The sequence below is a fragment of the Narcine bancroftii genome, chromosome 6, assembly GCF_036971445.1.
Source record: "Narcine bancroftii isolate sNarBan1 chromosome 6, sNarBan1.hap1, whole genome shotgun sequence".
Taxonomy (NCBI): Eukaryota; Metazoa; Chordata; class Chondrichthyes; order Torpediniformes; family Narcinidae; genus Narcine; species Narcine bancroftii.
In genome coordinates, this window is record NC_091474.1 from 30,024,671 (window position 1) to 30,050,917 (window position 26,247).

Consider the following 26,247-nt stretch of genomic DNA (forward strand, 5'->3'; position numbering starts at 1 on the left):
AAGGGAGGGTCCTGGATGATAGGGAATCTTAAAGAGATGGGAATCAGATGGGGACTCTTAAGGAAGGGGTGTCCCAGAGGGGTTCTAGAGAGTGATGTGAATCCTAGCATCATAGCAGGGAACTGGAACCTGCGATGAGTTTGGAGAGAGGGATCTGGGATGGGAGGGGTAAACATGGGTTCCTTGGGCATTGGGAAATGGTCAGTGTGGTGGTCAGATCATCTCAGTTGTGGGTAGTCCACTCAGGGGTTAAATCCACACAGGCCTGTCTCAGTGCTGGAGTGGCAAGGAGTATATGGCACAAACACAAGATGGTTTCCTACATCTGTGTGTTGCAGAACCAACGGGGCATCCAGCTGTTTGAGGTTTGTGTATTGAGAAAGTATCCTGGTAAGGATTGGAGAATTGACTGAAATGGGTCCTTGACTTTGTCCTTCGAGATGAAGACTGTTCTGCCCTCTTTGGGTTCCCTTTAGCCCACCAGACCTTCACCCAGTTCCCTCATTTATCACATCTTGAGCACATGGCGTCTTTTGCGAGGGATCAGATGGAGGGGTGCTGTGCCTGTCCACAGAAGTACCATCCCCAGTTGCCTGGTGCCGCTTTTGCCTGTGAGGTTGTCAGCTCCTAGTTGGGCCTGTTCGGTGTATCGCCAGCTCCAGGATGCTGGCCTAGTCTTTCTTCCCCAACTCTAGCAGTTGCTGGCTCACATACCTCAATCTCACTCCTGTCACGAGGTTGTCCCGGATTTGTTCCTCCTCTCTCACCTGGGCCATGGCCACTTCACAGTGGCATTTTCTGGTCAGCATCCAGAATTCAAGGACATAATCATCCAGCAACTCACCTGGACACTGCCGACGTTGAGAGAGCCGGTGCCTCACCAGCACGCCATTCTGGGGCCACATGTAGTGGGCCTTCAAGCCTTCTATGGCAGACACAGTCTCTGATGACAGCAAATCCCTTGGGGCCAACTCAAGAGAGAAGTGCAAATCTCTGAGACTATCAGAGTTGAAGACATCTTGTGTGGCCGTCAAGTAGGACTGGATGCACTCCAGCCATTAGGCAAATTCCTTTGGGGTCTCTGGGGACAGAGGGTTGACCTGGAGCATGCCTGGCTTCAACAGGGCTTCCATCCTGCTTCAAAGTTAAGCTATTTAAATTGTAACGCGACTGAATGCACTCTGAGACAAGTGAGGAGTACAAACACACTTTGAATAACTTACAATCAATGGCCAGTAGACACAATAGTCCTCAGGTGAATCTGAGGTAAGGCAGGAAAACCAGGGTTTATATTGGGGTAGGTGAGGGAGGAGCCTCTCATCTGAACAATACACAGACAGCGAATTCCAGTTCACTGCCGCCTACATGCCAAGCCAAATACCTTCTTCACCTCCTTGTCCTCCTGAGTCCCCACTTTCTTTGACATCCAGGTTTCTCCTTGGATGTGAAGGGTTCAGGGGGGATATTGACAGTTGCCGTGAGTGGGCAGAGAAATGGCAGATGGAATAGAATGTGGGAAACTGTGAGGTCACCCAGATTAGAACACTAAACAGAAAAGCAAGGTATTTTTTGAATGTTTTGAGATTTCTACAGAGAGCTGGGAAGGACATACCTCTGTCTCAAGACAACATTCAATTACAACAAGAGAACAAAAGATATGTGGCCTCCTTCCCTGTAGAAAGAATTCATTGGCTGTGAAGGAGTGAATGATGGATTTGGCCATTGAGGGCAGACAGAGTACACTGTATTTGAAGATGGGAGGAGATCTTGAAAGCTTAAAAAAAACTTAACCTTGACGAGCTGAAGGAGAACATTTCTCCTGGCTGGTCTGTTGAGGACAATAAGGAGGAATTTCTTCACAATGGGTGGTGAATCTTTGGATCTCCTTACCCTGGAATCACAGAATTCATTCAGACCAAGCTGAGCAATTCCTGGTTCATTGAAGGGTGGGGCAATAGTCTAAGAAGCTGTTGAAGATGAGTCTCAAACTGTGTGCATGGCCGAACAGATCCACAGGGCTGAATACTCTCCTCCTGCATCTATTTCTCAGGTCTGTGGAGCATTGGTGTGTGGACAATATCGCTCAAGGCTTCCATCTTCCTGACTGTGCTCTCCAACCACCACAGTGGGCAGAACTACTGACAGCATCACGTAGATTTCCTGTCTTTGCCCCACTGCTCAGAGAAAGGCAGTTCTCCATCACCCCACCAGCCTCCGCATTTCAACACATCATCTTGAACAGTTTAAGGCAGCCTCAGTGATGGTCGCCATCTTCCCCTCCCCTCCCCCCTCCCCATACTTGCCCCTCACATCTCCCTTCCACACCACCCTTTCCCTCCCCTCCACACCTCCCTTCCCCTGCTCCAGCTGACTCCACACCTTCCCTCCCTCCCCTATACCCACTCCTCCTCTCCCCTCCCTCCCCATTCAGCACATCATGGAAATGTCCTCTCTGCACCTCTGATTGGTTCTTGTCCCCACAAACAATGGGAGATGCCATACGTCCTGATGCGAAGTGTTGATATATTTTAATTTTCCTATGATGTCATCTGGAAATAAGCTGATTTTATACTCCTTCTCCTTTATTTTTTATCCCTTTTATTTTATTTTCTATTCTAATCAGTTCTGCCAAAAGTTCTATTGCTAAGGTGAACAATGAGGGGGATAATGGACATCCCTGTCTAGTTGACCTACTTAATTTAAATCAGTTTGATACATATCCATTTACTGCTACCTTCGCCAATGGTCCATTGGCTTTAATCCAATTAATATATTTTTCTGGTAGATTGAACCTCAGTAATACTTTAAATACGTAGTTCCACTCTACTTTGTCAAAGGCTTTTTCTGCATCTAAAGCAACAGCCACTGTTGGTTTCTTATTTCCTTGAATTGCATGAATTAGATTAATAAGTTTGCAGACATTGTCTGCTGTTCATCTCTTTTTAATAAATCCAGTTTGATCTTGTTTTACTATTTTTGGTACAACAATCGGCCAATCTGTTTGCTAATAATTTTGCTATTATCTTATAATCTGAGTTAATTAGAGATATTGGTCTATATGATGCTGGTGTTAGTGGATCCTTCCCCGTCTTTGGTATTACTGTAATTATTGCTGTCGTACATGAATCTGGCAAGTTTTGTGTTTCTTCTACCTGGTTCATTACTTCCAGGAGAGGAGGAATTAATAACTCTTTAAATTTTTTTTTATAGAATTCTCTTGGAAATCCATCCTCTCCTGGTGTTTTATTGTTTGGCAGCTTTTTTAATATATCCTGTACTTCCTCTATTTCAAATGGTTTTATTAGTTTGTTTTGTTCCTTGCAATTTCGGCAATTCAATTTTAGCTAAAATTTCCCCTTGTTCTCAGTTTGGTATAATTGTTCATAAAATTCCTTAAAGTGCTCATTAATCTCCATTGGATTTTATGTAATTTGTTTGTCCCTTTTCCTTGATGGCCAGTTCTTTTACCTTGTTCTGTTTTAAGTTGCCAGGCTAATATTTTATGTGTTTTTTTTCTCCCAGTTCATAATACTTTTGCTTTGTTTTCATTATGTTCTTCTCCACCTTGTACATTTGTAATGTTTTGTATTTTTTTTGTCCGCCAATTCTCTCTTTTTCGTTATATCATCCCTTTTTACTAGTTCCTTTTCTGTACTTACTATCTCCCTTTCCAACTGCTCTATTTCTCAATTGTAATTCTTTTTCATCTTAGTTACATAACTTATTATCTGTCCTCTAATGAAGGCTTTCATTGGATCCCATAATATAAATTTCTTTCACCGATTCTGTGTTTATTTCAAAATATATTTTAATTTGGCATTCAATAAACTCTCTAAATCCCTGCCTTTTAAGTCGCATTGAGTTTAACCTCCATCTGTTCTTGGTGGGATGTCCTCCAGTTCTATTGCTAATAACAGGAATGAATGATCTGATAGTAGTCTAACTTTTATACTCAGTTTTCCTAACTCTCCCTTGAATATGGGCTGACAACAAAAACTTATAAATCCTTGAGTATGTTTTATGCCTACTTGAATAATATGAATATTCCTTCTCTCTTGTGTGTTGCCTCCTCCATATATCCATAAGTTTCATTTCCTGCATTGATTTAACCATAAATTTGGCTACTTTATTCTTTTTGCTTGTCTTTTGTCCTGTTTTATCCAACATTGGATCTAAATTAAGGTTAAAATCCTCTCCTATCAATATATTTCCTTGTATGTCTGCAATCTTTAAAAAAAATATCCTGCATAAACTTTTGATCCTCCTCATTAGGTGCATATATATTGAGCAAATTCCAAAATTCTGAGTACATCTGACACTTTATCATTACACTTTATCATTACTCCCTGCTGGATCTATTATTTCCTCCTCTATTTTGATTGGTACATTTTTGTTAACTAATATGGCTACACCTCTAGCTTTTGAATTATATAATGCTGCAGCTACATGTCCTACCCAGTCTCTCTTTAATTTGTTATGTTCCACTTCAGTTAGATATGTTTCCTGCACAAATGCTATATCTATTTTTTCTTTCTTCAGTAAATTTAATAGCCTCTTCCTTTTAATTTGGTTATGTATTCATTAATGTTTATAGTCATGTAATTCAACGTGGCCATCTTGTGTCTTGCTTACACCTCTTCTGCTTCCTTGCTTCCTCCATCCCCCTTTTTCCCATTTTCATTTCTTAGTTTTCCCTTATTAAACTCAATGCACGACAACACATTTAAAACAAAGTACTCCAACAATTCCCACACCCAATAATACCTTAACCCCAAATGCTTCCCCCCCCCCCTCTCTGAGTTGCCCTTTATCCCTTGCCAGGCAACCACAACTCCCCTTTTTATTTGGATCTTGCTCGCAAGGGTCAACTGATTTTGTGGTGATGGTTATTCCCTCTCCCCCCAGACCCCAGAAAAAACTTTTTTTTTTAAACACATGTAACAAAGCGATCTCTTTTTTTTCCCCTTACGTCCTTCCTTCCCTTTTCCCTCTTTAGTTCTTTACATGTACATTGTTTTTTACATCTTTATATATACTTTATCGCCATTCTTCATTCTTGTTACATCTCTTCATCTCTTCTTCTGTCCTGCAAAGGTCTGCAAATTCTTAAGAACAGTCTGTTTTGCTCCCCCGGTATAAATATTTTAAGCACGACTTAAAATAAATTTATAACCTTTTTTCCATAAAATTGTTTTCGCTGTATTAAACTCCATCCTCCTCTTTAAGAGTACAAAACTTATGTCTAGGTAAAAAGATATTTTTGACCTTTTGTATTCCAATGGCTTATTATCTTCTCTAACTTTATTCCTTGCCCACTCCAGTATATTTTCTCTTGTCGTATATCTCAAAAATTTTACTAAGATGGATCTTGGATTTTGATGTGTCTGCTCTGTGTGCCCTTTCTATTTCCATTTCTTCCTGCATTTCTGTCATTCCCAGGACTTTCAGGATCCATCCTTTTATAAATTTTTTCATGTCTGTCCCTTCTTCAGGCTCACTATTTTTATGTTGTTTCGCCTACTATAATTTTCCAACATGTCAATTTTCAGAGATAATAACTTTTGTGTCTCTTTAATGTTTTTGTCACTTTCTTCCAATTTTTCTCTTGTCATTTACTTCCATTTCTACAGCTGTTTCTTGTTCTTCCACATTCTCTACTCTTTTCCCTATTTCTGTCATGACCAGTTCTAAACTTTTCATTTTATCTTAATTATATTTGGCCCGCAAGATCATTTCAAAAATGTATTAGAGGTGGCCCGCCCTGCAGCGAGAGCCGATGCTGGTTTTTGGTAATGTCACCCCCTCCATCCTCCCCCTTCATTGCACATCCTTCCCCACCCCCTAACTATCCCCTCCCCCCTAAAACCACCCCCCTTAAAAGATGGCCAGAATATTCTCAAAAAGGAATCCAGAATGGTAAAGTTCCACAAACCTTCTGCTGGGAATCCTAACAACACCCGGGCATAAGATCCACGGGACGCGGAGGGAGCAAGAGTGTTGCAGGTTGACCGTGCAAACTATTTGAGAACGGGGAAAACAAAATTGTAACATGAGAAGTCTGTCAATGTCATCAGCCAGCAAGCCAGTTGGAAGGCTCCCCGCACAACCAGTCACTTCTCCCACCAGTCGAGCGGTGCGGCAGATTGGCGAGCACCTGTGATTTCCTGTTGGCGCGACGGACATGGCAGGCTGCGCACGGTCCCTGCTGTTCCGCAAAGGCTGATCGGCAGCGCGCTGGGCCTGAGTGGGTGGGTAAGCAGGGGTGGGCAGAGGGTGTAGGTGAGGAGTAATGGGCAGGGGAAGTTATGGTGGTACGAGGGGCAGTTAGAGGGAGGGATGAGTAGAAGGAGGGGTGGATAGGGAAGAGGTAAAAGGGGAGGGGCAGGGTGAGTAGGGGAGGGGTGATTAGAGGGTGAGAGACGGGTAGAGGGAGGAACAGGTTGAGGGGAGAGGCAGTAGAGGGGCGTGTATAGGATGGGGTGGGTAGAGGCAGAGCGAGTGGAGTGAGGGGTGAGTAGAGGTTGGGTAAAGGACTGGTCAGGTAGAGGATGGTGGGTCGAGGGTGAATAGAGGTCTAGAGTCTGAGGAGTGAGCAGGAAATGCTGAGTCCTGATGCAGGCCAAAATGGACACAGCCTGTGAATGCTGACTACATCTCCACAGGGACCAAATAGGTTTCCCTCAGGTCAACCAAAGGGTGAACTTGAGCTACCTACTCCTGACCTGTAACATTATCCTCCTAAAGTTATATCCTAAAGTTTAACATTACATATGTTGAAAGAAGAGAAAACATGCAGATGTTGTTTAAAATTTTCAATAAATATTTAGTTCGGCCCTCGACTTAGTCCAAGTTTTTAATTTTGGCCCTCCGTGAATTTGAGTTTGACACCCCTACTCTAATTTGTTCTTCAAAAAAGGCTTTATCTATATTCTGTCCATCTGTTTTACCTTCTATTTCTCTGTGAAGATCTTGGTCTTCTTCTTCTTCTGTGCCTGTATCTGTGTTTGTGTCTTCTCTTTGTGTCTGTGTCTCCTTCTGTTTTTCCTGATGAACTGCTTATATCTTTGTCGGGCCTCCTCTTGCTGGGCCTCTTGCTGTTGGTCCTCCCCTCCTGGGCTGCCCGTCTGTCAGTGTTTTCTTTTTCTTTTGATTGCGCACTGCACTTTTGTTTGGCTCCAAGAACCATTTTTGAAGTCCACTGGTCAGGAGGTCGTGACTCCACAGGGCAGGCACCAACCTTGGGGATCGGGCGCTCCTTTGTGCAGGTAAGGCCATCTTCTTTCTCTTCTCTATAACTTTATCTTCTATTTCTTTTTTTTTGAGCTTTGTCTTTTCCTAACTTTTTTTCTGGAGAGGGCTGGTTTTACCTGACTGGCCACTAGTCCATCACGTGACTCCTCCCGACCTGGTGAGTTCTTGATGTTTGGACAAGTACTTGTCCTTGTCCTTGAAGAGCTTATGCCTTCTTTAAAAGCCTTGTATGTGATGCATGTCAAATATTGTTGATAACACAGCACCATGCCCACTGGTTCCTTCTTGCTACTTAAAGCTTCAACAAAGTCTATCAGATTCCCAAAGAGGATTTTCTTTTGATGAAGTTATTGTCATATACACAAGTACGGTGAACAAATACACTGACATTCCTGTTTGCTGCAGCTACAGGTGTATAAAATACACTAACAGATAAGAAAGAAAAGATGAGAAAGAAAAGGTGAAACATATAAAGGAGAGATAAAAATTCACAGTTATGGTTCATGTAAATTAATGTGATGTTACGTTATTGCAGACAGATCTGTTGGTTGTTCTAGAGTAGTTTATGGACTGGGTGAGGGTAGTACAGGGAGGTTTGAGAGGCTGATAGCCTAGAGGTGCTGGACATCAGGCACCCAGCTCTACAAGTCTCTGGTGAGACCACACCTAGAATATTGGGTTCAGTTCTGGTCACCTCATTATAGGAAGGATGTGGAATCTGTGGAGAGGGTGCAGAGATTTACAGGATTTTGCCTGGATTGGAAAACATGTTTTATGAGGTAAGGTGAGCAGAATATTCTCTTTGAAGCGAAGAATGAGAGGAGACAATAGAGGTCGACAAGATTCTGAAAGGTATAGATAAGGTGGACAGCCCGTGTGCGTTTCCTAGGGCAAGAGTTAACAAACACCAGACAACATCTGTACATAGTGAAGGGAGGGTAGTTTAGGGGAGACATCAGGGGTAAGGTTTTGTGAGTGCCTTGAATGCTTTGCCTGGAGAAGGGGTGGAGCCCCCTAAATTTTTCACCCTTAATTCATGTCCTCTGGTTTGTATCTCACCTGCCCTCAGTGGCAAAAACCTATCTACATTTACTTTGCCTGTCCCCCTCATAATTTTCTCTCCCTCCATCAAATCTCCCCTCATTCATCTACAGTCCAGGGAATAAAGTCCTAACCTGTTTAACCTTTTCCCTATAACTCAGTTCCTGAAGTCCAGGCAACATCCAAGTAAATCTTCTCTGCACTCTTTCTATCTTATTGATATCTGATTTCTTAGAATACCTTCCTGTAGTTAGGTGACCAAAACTGCACACGATATTCCAAATTTGGCCTCACCAATTTCTTACACAACTTTAATATAACATCCCAACTCCTGAACTCAACACTTTGATTTATGAAGGCCATTATGCCAAAACCTCTCTTTATGACCCTATCCACCTATGATGCCACTTTCAGGGAATTATGTATCTGTATTCCCAGATCCCTCTGTTCTACCGCAATCCTCAGTGCCCTACCAATTACCGTGTAGTCCTTTCTTGGTTTGTCCTTCAAAAATGCAACACCTCACACTTGTCCACATTAAATTCCATCTGCCATTTAACATCCCAATTCTCCAGCTGGTCCAGATCCATCTGCAAGCTTTGAAATTATTCTTCACTGTCCACAATGCCTCCAATCTTGGTGTTATCTGCAAACTTGCTGATCCAATTTATTACATTATCATCCAGATCATTAATATAGACAACAAACAACAATGGTCCCAACACCGATCCTTGTGGCACACCACTAGTCACAGGCCTCCAGTCTGAGAAACAATCATCTACCACCACCTTCTGGCTTTGCCCATCCAGCTATTATCAAATTCAGTTCACTACTTCACATGAATACCCTGCGTCTGAACCTTCCTAAGTAACCTTCCACATCAAAGGCCTTACTAAAGTTCATGTAAACAGCATCTGCAACCTTTCCTTCATAAACCTTCCTGGTAACCTTCTCAAAACACTAAGATTGGTTAAACACGACCTACCATGCACAAATCCATGTTGACAATCCCTAATTAGTTTCTGGCTACCCAAATAATTGTATATCTGATTTCCTAGAATACCTTCCAATAATTTATCTTCTACTGACATCAGGCTCACTAGCCTACAATTTCCCAGGTTACTTTTGGAGCTTTTTTAAAACAATGGAATATGAACTACCCTCCTATCCTCTGGCACCACCCCCTTGACTATGGACATTTAAAATATTTCTTCCAGAGCCCCTGCAATTTCTACACCAGCTTACCTCAAGATCCAAGGGAATATCTTGTCAGTCCCTGGGGACTTATTCACCCTTATTTGCTTTACATCTGTATGGGTTCCATGACCTCACTGCTTGTTTTCCTTATTTCCCACAATTCTGTGCTACTTTCTTGAGTGAATATTGATGAAAAACATTTCCCTATCTCCTCTGGCTCCATAGAAAACTAACTACTCTGATTTTCAAGGGGACCAATTTTGTCCCTCACTATCCTTTGCTCTTAATATGGAAACCCTTAAGGATTTTCCTTCACATTGTCTGCCAAAGCAGCCTCATATTTTCATATATATGATCTCTTTCTTGAGGTTTTTCTTGCATTTTTCATACTCCTCAAGTACCTCATTTGCTCCATGTTGCCTATACCTGTTATACACCTCTCTGACCTTCCGGAACCATATACCTCAAAAGCCAAGGTTCCCTATGCCAGTTAACTTTGCCTTTAAACCAGACAGGAACATACAAACTCTGTACTCTCAAAATTTTACCTTTGATAGTTCTCCACTTACCTCGCACATCCTTGCCTGAAAATGACTTATCCCAATCCATGCATTCTAGATCCTTTCTCATTTCCTCAAAATAGGCCTTTTTTTCCAATTTAGAATCTCAACCTGAGGCCCAGACCCATCCTTATCCATAATTAACTTAAAAATAATGGCATTATGATCACTGGACCCAAAACATTCCCCTGCACATTCTTCTGTCACCTGTCCTGACTTATTCCCTAATAGGAGATCCAGTTTTGCACCCTCTCTAGTTGGTACCTCTATATATTCATTTAGAAAACTTTCCTGTGCACATTTGATGAACTCCAAGCCATCCAGCCTCTTTTACAGAATGGGAGTCCCAGTCAATATGTGGAAAATTAATATCTCCTACTGATATAACCTTGTTTCCTGCAGCTGTCAGCTATCTCCCTGCAGATTTGCTCCTCCAATTCTCAGCTCCAACCATATAGCCTCAGTAGATAAGCCTCTGGTCTGTCCTGACTGAGCACAGCTGCGATAATTTCCATGGTGAGCAATGCCACCTCCCCCTTTCACCCCTCTGGCTCTATCATGTTTGAAATAACAGAACATTGACCATCATCGGACTCCTTCCACTACCATCCCATCCACACTGACAGATGTATGGTTCCTTGGCCTCCACTTCTCAAAATCCACAATGAACTCCTTGGTTTTGGAGACGTTGAGAGCGAGATGATAGAAACCCAGATTCTCCCTCTTCAGTTTATAATTTCTTAAATGCTTTTCAAAAATCAATAATTATCTCCACATTCCAGTAACAGATTAACCCCAGTTAATCTGTTAACTCCTGAACTAGTGTAGGGTGAGGGGGGTGGGGGTGAGGGGGGTGGGGGTGAGGGGGGTGGGGGTGAGGGGGGTGGGGGTGGGGGGGGGGGGGGAGGGTGGTGTCAGGAGCTGCATTCAGTTGCTCTTTGTAATGAGGACCCAGTGAACCCCCAGCACACCCGGAGACCTCCCGCCCAGGCCCGAGGCTCTCACCATCTGCCCACACCCACCGTCAGCAGTCAGTAAAGGAAGCAGAGAGTTTTTCCTCCTTTCCTCAGGAAGTCGTCACTTCATCAGCTTTATTTGTCCCTGTCAGAAGCACGCACCTCAGCCCTGGCCAAAGAGGCCTAGTCATTAGTCTCGATGAGTTGACTCTGCAAGGGAAAAGGGAGCACGACGGACAGACATCAAGGGGTTGGTGTGTGAAGAGCCTGGAGCCTAACAATCATTGTCTGGGCAGCACAGTTACAATGCCAACGACCAAGGTTTGAATCTGGGTATGTCTGTAAGGAGTTTGTACGCTCTCCCTGTGAAGGAGCCTGTATGTTCTCCCTGTGTTTACATAGGTTTCCTCTGGGCGCTCCAGTTTCCTCCCACCTGAATCCCACATGTGGGGTTGGTAATTGGGATATTTGGGTGACATGGGCTCAGGGGTTGGAAGAACCTGTTACTGTGCTGCATGTTCAAATTTTTTAAAATGAATTTGTAAACCTACACCTGGCAAGGCCGCAATTGCCAGGCTCCAACACAAAATCAGGCCCCGCCTGCCCATTCAGACCCTCAGCCTGGCCCCGTCTGCCCATTTGGACCCTCTCAGCCTGGCCCCGTCTGCCCATTCGGACCCTCTCAGCCTGGCCCCGTCTGCCCATTCGGACCCTCTCAGTCTGGCCCCGTCTGCCCATTCGGACCCTCTCAGCCTGGCCCTGTCTGCCCATTCGGACTCAGGAATACTTAAGGCTGCATAAACACAGCGAGAATTCACTATTGGATTCATCACAATGTGGAGGAACAGAGGGACCTTGGGGACAAGGTCCATGGAACACTCAAGGGTGCCCCACAGGTTGACAGGGTGGTTTAGGTGTATGCTGTCATTAGTCAGTGGATTGTTTCCTGGTGCTCCTGATTCCATACGTTTTTTCATCAATCCCTGCGCAATTATTCTGCTGCTATCCTACATTTCTTCACCAGGAATATCAGTGATCACGAGAACATAAGCTCCCACCCTCTTCCTCCCCCACACCCCCTACGGGCTCCCACCCTCCTACCCCATTCCTCCCAGGCTACCCCTGGCCTCCTCCCAGGCTACCACCCCCTCCCTATCCGAGCTCCACCCATCCTGAGGAAACGGATTACCTCTCCATTCTCCCCGAGTGGAGTCGGTGGTTAATCATAAGCCAGAGAGTTTTATTTGGCTCACGTTTGCAATGTGTGGGTTACACAAGACTCATGCGTACTTGCTGGTAACGACTCCTCAGCGAGCTCTTGCTGTAGGGAAACTCGGCACTAGCACAGGGAAGTTGGCTGTGGTGGTAAGTTTCTGAAGGTGGGGGTAAGTTTCTGTAGGTGGGGGTTACCTCTGGGCCCCCACTGTGGGGGAGTCATGAGATGTTCCCATGTGGTGGACAAGCAGAGAGGCTACTTGGCCCATCACAAGGTCAACTCCAGACCATTGCTCTTCCACCACATCCACGTCTGCCTGAGGACTGTGGAGAAGGTGTTGAGGATCACTGTGGGAGGGGAGGGAAAGGGCTGGGAGATAAAGAGTTTGGAGAAGGAATGCATGGATGGGGTGTGATGGGGAGGAGAGGCAAGGGGGATGAGAAGGGAGGTGAGGTGATGGAGGTGGGAAGGAGAGGACAGGGGGAAGGGAGGAGAGGTGAGGAGGGGAAGGGAGAAGTGAGTAGGGGAAGGGAGGTGAGTAGGGGAGGAGGAGAGGCGAGGAGGGAAAGTGAAGAGGCAAGAGGGAGAGATGGGGTGAAGGTGTTAATGGAAGAGGGTGAGCAGGGAGGAGTTGAGATGAGGTGGAGGAGCAAGGGGATTGAGGAAGAGGGGGTGGAAGGCAAGGGGTGGGGTTTGAGGGGATGGGGGTTGGAGTGAGGGGAGGTGGGAGTGAGGGGAGGTGGGAGTGAGGGGAGGTGGGAGTGAGGGGAGGTGGGAGTGAGGGGAGGTGGGAGTGAGGGGAGGTGGGAGTGAGAGAAAGTAAAGGGATGTGGGGGTGAGGATGAAAATGAAAGTGAGGGGGTATAGACTACACTTGCCAGCTGACTCTGGAATGCCCAGCAGCTCGCTGCTGTCTCTATAGGGAAGACTAAGGCAAGGAACCTGCTCAGCTCATCCACCATTCCCCATCACCACTCCTCCCCCTCACAGCCCATCCACGGATTCGTTCTCCAAACACTTCATCACCCAGCCCTTTCCCTCCTCTTCCCTCCCCTCCCACAGTGATCCTCAGCACCTTCTCCACTGTCCTCAATGTCATTTTAAAAAATATACAGTATTATTTTAATTTGAACAATACAACATGGTAGAATCTGATTCCAGGCATTGAAACCCGTGCCACCCATTAACACCAGCCTACCCCCCCGCCCATGGGAGGAAACCAGAGCCCTCGGGGAAAAACCCAAGCAAACACTGGGAGAACATACAAACTCCTTAGTCAGTGCGGGATTCGAACTTGAGTCGCTGGTGCTGTAACAGTGATGTGGTAACCGCTACACCAACCAATGCCCAATTCAGCTGCACTTTTACTCTTTCTACATCTGAAAAGCTTTTGCTATCTGCTTTTATGTTCCTGGCCAGTTTTTCTTCAGACTTCATCTTTTCTCTTATTGCTTTTGTAGTTGCTTCCTGCTGGTTTTCAAAAGCTCCCCAATTTTTGCTAACACTGGCACCCTATGTACTTTGTGATTAGTTAGGCATTGCTTAAGGTGGCACGTGAGTGGGGAAAAGATGAGGACCATTGGTTTAAACATTCTCTCTTGTTTCTGTACAGTCTCTGACTTTCTGTGTCAGCTACAGATGCCGGATCCGCCCCTTGCAAAGCTTCGTCCTTCTGGATCAATTTACCTTGCATTTTCCAATGATTTCCAGAAACTCCTGCTGTTGCTGCTCGACCATCCTGCCTGCCAATTTACTTTAGCCAGTTCCTCTCTCATGGCTTTAGCTTCTCCCTCTCAAATGGAGTGTGGAGTTTCTCATCAGTGGAGACCCCCCCCCCCCCCCCCCAGAGACTGGCACTGAATGTTGAGGACAGATATCTTCTTGTCTGGAGCCTTGGTTCAGGACCCACTAGGACATGTTTGTGACTGGTGCGTATTTATGTGATTCACCTCAGGGCCGCTGGTGAAGGATAAAGAAAGTGGCCAGAATTTTCGGTTGGTGAAAACCAGGTTTCCGAGAGCGGAGGCTCTCACATCTCAAAGCTGAGGACACTTGGACCTGCATCCCAATGGTTTGTGTCTGCAGACCAACTGCTCTCTGCAGTCTCAGGAAGAAGCTGTTCAGATGGGTAACCTTCTTCCTCTTGCTGTTCATCATGGTCATCTTCTACAAGGAAGGGTGTCCTTGCAGAGGGACTTCATGTGGCTGTGAGACCTATATCAGTGACAGGGGGATCTCTTCCTGGTTTGACAAGCACTTTAATTCAACCATTGAACCACTGCTGACCAAAGAAAACCAGGAGATCTCCCCAGATATTCTCCGTTGGTGGCTGGTGAGTCAAATCTACTTGGTAAATGTGCAAGTAGAACAAGTGCAATTTGCAATAAAAATAGAAAATATTGCACAGAGCTCTTGGGGGGGGGGGGCAGGGTTTGGGGCACAGCTGTCATCTGGGGGTGGTGTTCCCAGTGTGGTGGGGGAGCCCAGGGTTTACCCCCCTCCCAGCTGTGAGCAGGGAACTCACTTCCACGGACACCCAGGCTCAGGGGAAGCTGTCAGTGGTGGTTCCATGGTGGGCACATTTGAGCTCTCAGAGGAGGGGGCCATGTGGAGTAGGGGCTATGGGATAGGGGCTGTGGGGCAAGAGGGAATGGCCATGGGGAGGGACTGTGGGGTGAGAGGCCATGAGGGAGGGGCCGAGACCCATCTCCCACCCCCAACCCGGAGGGGCTACGTTCAGGCCTGTGCCCCGCTGCTGTCTCTCACCCAGCTACTGTTTCCCCAGAGATTGCAGCTGAGAGAGACTGCCCCAAGACCCATCCACCTCCAGCTGTTCCAGAAGGCCAGAAAATGGAGACCGACCAGGGGGCGGAGGTCATGTCAGTGCTGGAGCTGCGCCGTTGTTGGCAATTCGGGGCACCTCCTCGGGTCGGGCTATGGGGCCCTGATCGACTCACACCATGTTGTTCTCAGGTAAGCATGAATGTACTGGTTTAGAGCAGGACGGGCTGGTGGTCCCAACCTCCCACACGGCTGGTCTCCAACGTCCAGCCCCCCATTCCCAGACCCCCACCATCATTCAGCAGTCAGTCCTGGACCAATGTTTCCAGATTCACATGGTTCAGGAACCCATCCAAGCTTTGGGGGTGAGTCCAAGCATTGACAGCCCTAAGAACCTTGCGTACTTCAGGATCATCCTGTTGGAGCTGGTAACTGTCTCCTCTCTCCAGGATGAACAAGGCCATGACGGAGGGATACGAGTCCGACGTTGGCAGGAAAACCACCCATCACATCATGTACCCAGAGAGCGCCAAGGATCTGAAAGCCAACGTTGTGCCGGTGCTGGTCCCGTTCAAGCCTCAGGACTTGATATGGTTGGAGAGTGTCCAAGGGTAAGGGAGATATAGAGCAGCTGCAATGTGCAGAGCTAGGCATGGGGAGATCCCTCAGGAACAGGAGTAAATGGAGGAAATGGGGTGCACACTGGAGAAACAGGCCCTTCAGCCCAACTGGTCCATGTCCACCCTAGCTGGTCACGTGTTAGACCCACATCATAACCATGGACCTATCTGAATGTTATTTGGGGATTGAAACTGTGGCCGCCTCTTCCACATACTCTGGCAGAACATTCCACACCCCAAAAGACCCCCTCCCCACAACCCCACCGTGGCGATACCCCAGCCTGCAGAGTGCCCAAGCACACCTGCAACAACATGGATCTCCCAGTGGACCCCACTTTCAATCCCCCCACACCATTCCCAAGCCCACATATCTGTCCACGATCACATGCACTGTCCAACTGGGGCTGTCCGCAAATTGAAGGAATAACACCTCATCTGAATGGGCACCCTCCAACCGGATGACATTATCCTCTGGTCTCTGTTAGGTGCTGAGACCCCCCCCCCCATGTCTCCCATAGAACAATGCAGCACAGTATAGGCCCTTCAGTCCTCAATGTTATGCCAGCCCATATATTCTTTAAAAAATACTAAAGCCTTTCTACCCCATAACCCTCTATTTTTCTTCCATTCATGTGCCTATCTCTTCTTTGGCTTGGCTTCGCAGACGAAGATTTATGGAGGGGGTAAATGTCCACGTCAGCTGCAGGCTCGTTTGTGGCTGACAAGTCCGATGCGGGACAGGGAGACACGGTTGCAGGGGAAAATTGGTTGGTTGGGGTTGGGTGTTGGGTTTTTCCTCCTTTGTCTTTTGTCAGTGAGGTGGGCTCTGCGGTCTTCTTCAAAGGAGGTTGCTGCCCGCCGAACTGTGAGGCGCCAAGATGCATGGTTTGAGGCGATATCAGCCCACTGGCGGTGGTCAATGTGGCAGGCACCAAGAGATTTCTTTAGGCAGTCCTTGTACCTCTTCTTTGGTGCACCTCTGTCACAGTGGCCAGTGGAGAGCTCGCCATATAACACGATCTTGGGAAGGCGATGGTCCTCCATTCTGGAGACGTGACCTACCCAGTGCAGTTGGATCTTCAGCAGCATGGATTTGATGCTGTCGGCCTCTGCCATCTCGAGTACTTTGACGTTAGGGATGAAGTCGCACCAATGAATGAATGTTGAGGATGCCTATCTAAGAGCCTGTTAAATGGCTCTAATGTTTCAACCTCCACCACCACCCCTGGGAAGGCAATTCAGCACCCATAACTCTCTACGCTTAAAAAAATCTTACCCCCGATGTCTCACCTAAACTTCCCTCCCTCCACTTTGTACACGTCTGCTGGTGTTTGCTATTCCTGCCCTGGGAAACAGGTACTGGCTGTCCACCTTATCTATGCCTCTCAATCTTGTAGACCTCTATTAAGACTCCTCTCATCCTTCTACCCTCCAAAGAGAAAAGTCCCAACTCTGCTAACCTTGCCTCATAAAATGTTTTCCAATCCAGGCAACATCCTGGTAAATCTCCTCGGCACCCTCTCCATAGCTTCCACATCCTTCCTATAATGATGTGACCAGAACTGAACCCAAATCTCACCAGAGATTTGTAGAGTTGCAACATGAACTCTACTTCTGAACTCAATTCCCCTATTAATGAAGTCCAGCATCCCATAGGCCTTCTTAACTATCCTATCAACCTGTGCAGCGACCTTGAAGGATGCATGGATTTGAACCCCAAGGCTCAAAATTACACTCCTAACTATCTGACATTAATCCTGTACTCAGCCTTCTGGTTTGACTTTTCAAAATGCATCACCTCACACTTATCTATATTGAAATCCATCTTCCACTTTTTTGCCCAACTCTGCATCCTGTCGAAATCCTTTTGTAACCTACAACAAATTTCAGCTCCATCCACAACTCCTCCAACCTTTGTGTCATCCGCAAACATTCTGACCCATCCTACCGCCTCTTCATCCAGGTCATTTATAAAAATCACAAAGAGCAGGGGTCCCAGAACAAATCCCTACAGCACTCCATTAGTCACCAACCTCCAGGCAGAATACTTTCCTTCCTGCATGCCAATTTTTTTTATCCACACATCCAAAGTTCCATGGATCCCATGGCTCATGACTTTTTGAATGAGTCTCTCATGGGGGGACCTTGTCAAATGCTTTATTAATATCCATATAAACCACATTCTCAATTTCTCTTGTGAATACTGAAGCATTTATTTAGGACCTCCCCAACCTCCTCCCCCTCCCGGCACATGCTGCCTCCTTTATCCTTTAGTAGCCCCATTTTCACTCTCATTATCCTTTTATTCTTCACATACACATAGAACATATTGGGGTTCTCTTTAATCCTACATGCCAAGGCCTTCTCATGCATCCTTTGAGCTCTCCAAAGTCCTTTTTTAAGATCCTTCCTGGCTACCATATACTTCTCATGAGCCCTTCCTGTTTCTTCTATCTAATATATGCTTCCTTCTTCTTCTTGACTAGCTGTCCCACCAACCATGGTTCCCTTTTCCTACCATCTTTTCCTTGTCCCATTGGAACAAACCTATCCTGAACTGAACATAAGTGGTCCTTAAACTTCCTCTACATTTGTTCTGTGCTTTCACCCTTGAACATCTGTTCCCAATTTACTCTTGCTAGTTCCTGCCTCATCCCTTCTCCAATTAAACACATTCCAATTTTGTCTGTTTTATCCTTTTCCATAGCTATGCTAAAAGCTCAGGGAGTTGTGGTCACTCTCCTCAAAATGCTCCCCCACCAAGAGGTCCGCCACCTGACCAGGTTCATTACCCAGAATTGGATCCAGTATGGCCTATCCTCTCGTCCACATACTGGGTCAGGAATCCTTCTTGGTTGCACCTGACAAATTCAATCCCTCTTGCAGTCAGCAAGTGCCAGTGAATATTAGGGAGGTTGAAGTCTCCCAAAACCATAACCCTGTACTTCCTGCAATCTAAGATTTAAAAATGTTTAACAAAAAAATGTAGACATCCAGCACGATAACACGTCATTTCGGCCCATGAGTCTGTGCCACCCAATTGACCCACGCCCAGTACGTTTTTAAGGGTGGGAGGAAACTGGAGCCCCCAGGGAAAACCCACACAGACACAGTGAGAATGTACAAACTCCTTAAAGGCAGCATGGCATTCGAACCCAAGTCCAGATCACTGGTGTTGTAAAGGCACTGTGCTAACCACTACACCAACTGTGCCGCCCTTCTGCTGATCTGCTCCTTGGTGTCCCAAGGGCTATTTGGGAGCCAATAGTCTATGCCTAGTACAGTGAATGCTCCCTTCCTATTTCTGACTTCCACCCAGATCATCTCAGTAAATACTCCCTCACAGTGTCCTCCCCTTCCCACATCTCTCCCGTTTCCTGGTTCTCCTTTCCTCCAGCTCTGCATTCACAGAACTACCCTTCTTCCCCGAACAATTTCCAGCTTCTCTCTCCTGCCCTCCTATCCATGCCTACCTACAGCCTCTTGGCTTGTGGCCTGTACTCCTCCCCCTGCCCCTCCTTCCTCCAGCTTTTTACTCATACCTTGCAAAAGGTTCAGTCTGAAACGTCAATAATATATCTTTGCCTCCTATAGACGTCGCAAGTCTGTCTGAGTTTCTCCAGCAAATCTTTTGTGCGTTTTTACTGCAATCACAATTGACAAACCTTCATTTTTCACACCAGGGATATGGTTGGCTTCACTGACTATCCACATGTCTCTGTCCTGGCTGCCATTCCCACTGTCTATGAAATACAAAACCTTACCTCTGCTAAATCCCTTTGTTCCTCGAGAAGCCGCCTTCCCTCAATTCCCGCATCACCACCTCAGTCTCTGCTCACCAAGGCCTTGGTCCATGCCCCCACACTGGTGACCGTCCCCACTGACCACACCCTCATGACCATTGTCCATGCCCCACAGCCACTACCCCTCCAACCCGGGCCAAACTCCACACCAGTCATGCCCCCAAGGGCCCCGAACACACCTCCTGATATATACCTCACCCCCCCACCGCTAGTCATGCCCACCATGGCTATACACTCCAGTGGCCATATGCCCCTTCCTATTATTGGCTGCAGCTAATTAGCCAATGGAGGAAATTAATAAGGACCTGGTGCTTTTGAACCGTTCCCCCACCCCTCCCTGACCCAAACTTCTGGGGAATACTGACTACCCACCTCTGCCTCTCACGATTTTATGCATATTTATAACCCTTCCCATCATCTAACACACCAGGGAATAAAATCACATCCCTTTAATCCTCTGGTACTGGTAACATGCTTGTAGATCTTCTCTGCACCAGATGCTCATTGCTGGGTGACCCAGTGCTGGATCTCCAGCACCTCGTACAGTTATAACAGGGCATTGCTGTTCCTGTCCTCAATACCCTAACGAAGGCAGGCCTGGTACCCTGTCTACCCGTGTCACCACATTTACCAAACTCTATCTGTACCACCAAGTCTCTCTGTTCAACAAAACTGCCCAGAACCCTGCTATTCATCCTGCAACTCCCACCTGCTTTGACCTCCCAAAGTGCAACACCTCAAAGGTGTCTGAGTTATATTCCATCTGCCATTCCTTCCCAGTTCATCTGGAGTTTAGACCCACTTGTAATCTTAGATAACCTTCTCCACTGTCCAATACACCACCTATTTTTGTCATCTACAAACACAGTAACCACACTAACTACATGGTTATCCAAGTTGTTAACACAGATGGCAAACAGCAGGTACCCAGCACCGATCCCTGTGGCACACCACTGATGATAGACCTCCAGTCTGAGTAGCAATCTTCCACTACTACCCCTGGCTGCCACCACCAGAACAATTCTGCATCTAACTGGCTATTTACCCTGGGCCCTGTGTGATCTCACCTTCCGAACCAGTCCATCATAAAACCATAGAAAACTACAGCACAGAAGTAAGCCCTTCATCCCATCTAGTCTGTGCCAAACTACTTTTCCACCTAGTCCCACTGATCTGCACCTGGACCATATCCTTCCAATCTCCTCCCATCTATGTTCCTGTCAATACTTCTCTTAAACCTTCCTTGGTTCTGTGGTTGTAAATATTGAAATCAAACCCACATCCACCATCTCTGATGGCAGCTCTCTGTAACTAGTTAAAATCCTAGTATTACTCACTCAGGCACTCCACTCATTCCAAGATGATTGTGGAAAGCAATGAGGAGTTGGGGAGAGGGACAGAGCAACTAAGGCACTCCAGGGAATAAACTCCTAACATGTTTAACCTTTCTAACTTAGTTCCTCAAGTCCGGACCACACCCTTACAAGTCTCCTCTGCACTCTTTCAATCTTATTGTTATCTTTCCTGTATTTAGGTGATCAAACCTGTACAGGATACTCCAAATTTGGACTCACCAACGTCTTGTACAACTTTATCATAACATCTCAGCTCCTATATGCCAAAAGTTCTTTTACAAACCTATGATGCCACAGGTCCCTCTGTTCTACTGCACCCCTCAGTACCCTATCATTTACCATGTATGTCCTTTCTAGGTTTGTCCTTTCAAAATGCAACACCTCACACTTGTCTGCATTATATTCCATCTGCCATTTAATAGCCCATTTTTCCAGCTGGTCTAGATCCCTCTGCCCTTTGAAAATCTTCCATGCTGTCCACAACACCTCCAATCTTTGTGTCATCTGTAAACTTCCTGATCCAATGTATTATCCAGATCATTGATATAGATGACAAACAACAATGGTCCCGGCACCAATCCCTGAGGCACACCACTAGACACAGGCCTCCAATCTGAGAAGCAATCATCCACAACTACTCTCTGGCTTCTCCTATCCAGCCAAAGTTGAAACTAGTTTACTACTTCTTCATGAATACCTCATGTCTGAACCTTCCTGAGTAACCTCCCATGTGGGATCTTGTCAAAAGGCCTTACTAAAGTCCACGTAGACAATATCCACAGTCCTTCCTTCATAAATTTTCCTGGTAACCTTGTAAAATTCTAAGATTGGTTAAACACGATCTACCATGCACAAAGCTATGTTGACTATCCCTTTTTCAAATAACGGAACATGAGCTACCCTCCAATCCTCCGGCACCTCACCCGTGGCTAAGGATATTTAAAATATTTCTTCAGAGTCCCTGCAATTTCTACACAAGCCTCCCTCAAGGTCTGAGGGGTACATCTTGAAAGGCCCTGGGGATTTATCCATTCTGATTTGGCTCAAGACAGCATGCACCACCTCCTCTTTAATCTGTATTGGTTCCATGACCCCACTGCTTGTTTGCTTCACTTCTGTAAACTCTAAAGTACAGAGCAAATACATATGCAAAAAAAAAACATTCAAGATCTCCATCTCTTTTGGCTCCATACAAAGCCAATCATTCTGATCTTTAAGAAAACCAATTTTGTCCCTTACTATCTTTTTGGTGTAGAAACCCTTAGGATTTTCCTTCACCATGTCTGCCAAAGCAACCTCTTGTCATCTTTTAGCCTTCCTGATTTCCTTCTTAAGTGTTTTCTTGCAGTTCTTATCCTCTTCATGTACCTTATTTGTTCCTTGCTCCCTATACTTGTTATGTACTTCGTAACCAGGGCCTCAATCTCTCTATTAGTCTTGCCTTTCATTCTGACAGAAACATACAAACACTGAATCCTTAAAACCTCACCTTTGAAGGCCCTCACTTACCAGGCACACCTTGGCCAGAAAACCTGTCCCAATCCACTTGCCAGATCCTTTTTGATTTCATCAAAATGGGCCTTTCTCCAATTTAGAATCTTAACCCGAGGACTAAACCTATCACTATCCATATTGGCATTATGACGATTGGACCTAAAGTGATCCCCGACTCACACTTCCATCACCTGTTCTACCTCGTTCCCTGATAGGGGATCCAGTACTCCAGTGATGGGCTGCAGGAAGAATGTCGTGAAGCTATAAAGATGCAGAAAAAAAAATCATCAAGCTGTTACCGGGAAGTTGGATGTTGGACAGAGCTGCACTGGACCTGAAGGGGGTTGGATAAGGATGTTGTACTGGCATAGGAACTAAGGGTAACTCTGGGGCAGTCCTGGTGAGAAAGATGGGAATGGCTGTCACTCAGCCCCCATTCCAGTGCACTGATGCCAGTCTCTTCTCCCCTCCAGGTCCTTCAGAACGCAGAAATCCATTCGAGCTGCCTGGGATAAGGTGAGGCAGCTGGTGTGTCCACCCAACATCCCTGACCCTCACCGACCTCCAGTAACCCTTGTCTGACACCCAGCGACTTCCAATGACCTCTCCTGATCTCAGTGACTTTCCCTGACCCACAGTGGCATCACCAATCCCCAGTAACCTCCTGATCGATGACAACTAGTGCCTTCCTGACCTCCAGTGTCCCCAATTCCAGTGACCCCTTATCCATGACAGCCAGTGCCCCTGACCCAGTGACCTGATGCATGACAACCAATTCCTCCTGACCCCCAGCGATCTCTAATGACCTCTCCCTGCAGGCTGCCATCTTGCATCCAGCCTTCATGAAGTATGTGCATGATTCCTGGATGGAGCAACATGGCCGTTACCCGTCCACAGGCCTCCTTGCCCTCATCTTAAGTCTTCATCTCTGTGACCAGGTAAGGGGCAGATGTGGTGCTGACCAGGGAATAGGGGGAGAGGGGAGGCACAGAGGAAAGAAGAGGGCAGGCACAGAGGAGAGGTGTGGAGTGGGCAGAGGGGGAGGGGTGGGGAGAGAGGTGGGGGGAAGGGTGGGGAAGTGCAGAGTAAAGGGGAGGGTGAGGAGGGGGCAGTTGAGGAGGGGGAGGGGGAGGGGAGGGAGAGGAAGGTGAGAGTGAGGGGAAGGGAGGCGGAGAGTAAAGGGGAGGGTGAGGAGAGAAGGGGTGGGTGGGGAGAGGAAGTCCTGATCTATGCAGCTCGGTCTGCTCCCCTGCCCCGCACAGCCTGGTCTGTGTAAGACATTGCCTTCCCTGGGGTGTATGTGGTCCCTGAGGTTTTGATGCCATTACTGACTCTGATGTTACCCACAGCTGTCGGTGTTTGGATATGGTGCAGATAGCAAGGGCAACTGGCACCATTACTGGGAGCACAATCGCAATGCAGGGGCCTTCCGCCGAACCGGAGTCCACAATGCCACGTTCGAGGCCGCAGTCATCCAGCAATTGGCCAGGATTGGCAAGGTGCGGCTGTACGGAAGCAACCACATGGAGCCTCGGGTTGCCCAAGCAACATGTCACACTGCCACATCCATTCTGGAGAGTATTTTGTCAGCACTTGGCATCTGCGGCCAGAGGTCACCTTGGCCTGGCTGAGCGCAGCTCCCACGGTCTCCGCCCCATTCTGCACTCCTCTCCTGTCCCATATAGCCCAGTCTGCGCACCCCTTTCCTGTCCAACACAGCCTGGTCTGCGCTCTCCTCTCCTGCACAACATACCCTGGTGTGTGCTCCTCTCCTGCAAACCACATCCCAGTCCAGGCTCTCCACTCCTGCACATCACAACCTGGTCTGTATTCCTCTCTCCTGTCCAATACAGCCTGGTCTGTGTTCCCCTCTCCTGTCCTATGCATGCCAGAGAGAGGTCACTCACCCCCCCATACTCGCAGTGAGGGGTCTCCCACCTGTGGAGAAAGTTCTATCAACCTGCAGAGAGGGAGGTTCCGCCCCCATCCATGGAGAAAGGAACCAACCCCAACCCCCTGCCCCCAAGGAGAGGAGGGGTCTCATTTTATAAAGACAAAAGACAACCCCCTCCCCTCTGTTATGCGGCTTCCCTCTGCACCTTGGCTTTCCCTCCTCTCTGCTCTATTTCTGTGTAAATAACGACAGGCTAAGGGAAAATTTCCCCGATTCCTTTAATGAAAGGCTGCAGCAATTACTACACGAAAACTAGAATCCTTATACAATAAAAAACTGAGAGGTGATCAACTCCCAATGCAGTTCAACCGTGAAGCCTGCAGACTTCTGGTGTCAAGTACAATCTGCAAACGTGCCGGGAAACTCAGCAGGTCCAGCAGTGAGGCAGAGGAGAGTTGCGGGCCTTGGCTTTTCGTCAGGGAGCCAGGGGGAGGCGGGGGGGGGGGGGGGGGTTCATCGCCTTGGCTTCATGGGCAGGGGTGAAACACGAGAGTCTACAGACAGCGAGACAATGCTGGAGATATCAGCAGGTCAGTCCTTTATACACAGCCAACGTTTCGGGCTTGAGCCCTTCATCAAGGTATGAAAAAATGTGCCCGATTTGGATCCCACCACCAATCTTCCCCTCTCTGCCTTCTGTAAGATCCACCCCCCTCTGTGACACCCTCGTACACTCATCCCTTCCAATTAATCGCTCTCCCCCAACCGTGCCCCCCCAGCACCTTCCCCTGTGGCCACACCTCCTCCATCACCACAGTCCCAGGGCTCCAAACGCCTTTCAAGTGAAGCAACACTTCACTTGTGTGTCTGCAGGACTGCATCTTGTGCTCCCTTTGTGGACTTCTCTACATCAGAGAGACTAGGAGGTCACTTCGCGAAGCACCTTTGTTCTGTCCACACCAGTGACAGGGATCTCCCAGTGGCCAATCATTTCAGTTCTGCATCCCACTCCCATGGCCCTCATGTACTATCCCACCAAGTCTACCCATAAATTGGAGAAGCAATACCTGATTTTCCATCTGGGCAATCTCCAGCTGGATGGCATTAACGTCAACTTCTCTGGTTTCTGCTAACCTACTCTCTTTTCCACTGCTCCCCCCCCCCCCACCTCGCTTCCCCCATCTTTTTTCCCTCAGCTCTCCACCCCTTCCCTCTCCATTCACCCAGCCATCCCTCCACTCTCTGCTTGTTGCAGTCCCCTCCCTCCCTTCTCCATATATTACCTCCAGCCTTTGCGACCACACTTCTCCCCTAGTCACTCTTTTGTTCGGACACCTGCCAACATTTTTCCATACTTTGAGCCTGAAACGTTGATTATGTATCTCTATCTTTGCTATATAAAGTACACTGCTTGACCTGCTGAGTTTCTCCAGCATGGTGTTTTTAATTTCTAGACATGATACCATTTGTGGTGCCAATGCCCTGGATTAGTGTCCAGCCCCAATGCGGAGGGAGAGGCTCCCTAGGGCCCCTCCCAGCTCCCCGCACCACACTGCCCCCTACCCCCCCAGCTCTCCGTGCCCACCCAGCTCCCCCCTAGCTTCCCACACCCCCAGCTCTCTGCATCCCCTGGTCCACCAACCCCCCGGCTGGTGGCTCCCCACACCCCTCTTCTTCCCAAACACCCCGACCGATGGCTCCCTGCTTTCCCTTGGCCCACTGCGCTTCCCAGCTGATGGCTCCCCATGTCCAACCCCCCCCCCCCCCCACCCTGGCCCCGAAACAAAACCTGAGAGTTTGATTTAAAACCTTTATCTGGGAACAAGGAGTGGGTTCCAAATGTAGATAGTTCCATTTGTACAAAAGGAATACTGTCTCTAACTTTTACCAAATGTTTAATAACCAGTCTTCAAAAAATGGGAAGTTGTATGAAACTTGGTCAGATTGCTGCTGTGTCCGTGACCGCCGTGCAACAGCCAGACGGTCATCGTGGTCCCTGGAAACCCCTCATTCTGGGTCCTGGGCTAAAGTGCAAACATTTCCAACAACTCCTGAAATTCTGCATTTGTGCTTCTCCAC

The 26,247-nt window shown here is 47.2% G+C and overlaps 2 protein-coding genes across 11 annotated transcripts in view; one reads left to right on the top strand and one right to left on the bottom strand.

Moving 5' to 3' along the window:
• cyc1 (cytochrome c-1) overlaps positions 1-1,484 on the bottom strand; it is a 28,462-nt gene extending 26,978 nt beyond the window's left edge. Inside the window, exon 1 of the mRNA XM_069884568.1 lies at positions 1,382-1,484. Within this exon, the coding sequence (XP_069740669.1) occupies positions 1,382-1,426 (45 nt within the window). The 5' untranslated portion in view covers positions 1,427-1,484. The remainder of the gene's footprint in view (positions 1-1,381) is intronic.
• A 129-nt stretch (positions 1,485-1,613) lies between these two features.
• Positions 1,614-26,225, top strand: LOC138735908 (CMP-N-acetylneuraminate-beta-galactosamide-alpha-2,3-sialyltransferase 2-like). Of its 10 annotated transcripts, none has more exons than XM_069884562.1 (7): positions 1,614-2,050; positions 13,834-14,553; positions 15,007-15,194; positions 15,452-15,613; positions 22,748-22,790; positions 23,093-23,212; positions 23,624-26,225. In XM_069884562.1, exons 2-7 carry the CDS (start codon positions 14,290-14,292, stop codon positions 23,903-23,905), a joined length of 1,059 nt encoding a protein of 352 aa, XP_069740663.1. In that variant the 5' UTR covers positions 1,614-2,050; positions 13,834-14,289; the 3' UTR covers positions 23,906-26,225. The 10 variants fall into 10 exon arrangements, with proteins under 10 accessions (XP_069740663.1, XP_069740658.1, XP_069740657.1 ...); XM_069884557.1 differs by lacking the exon at positions 1,614-2,050 and adding an exon at positions 11,119-11,338; XM_069884556.1 differs by lacking the exon at positions 1,614-2,050 and adding an exon at positions 11,119-11,338 and having other exon boundaries at positions 14,176-14,553.
• The last annotated feature ends 22 nt before the right edge of the window (positions 26,226-26,247 follow it).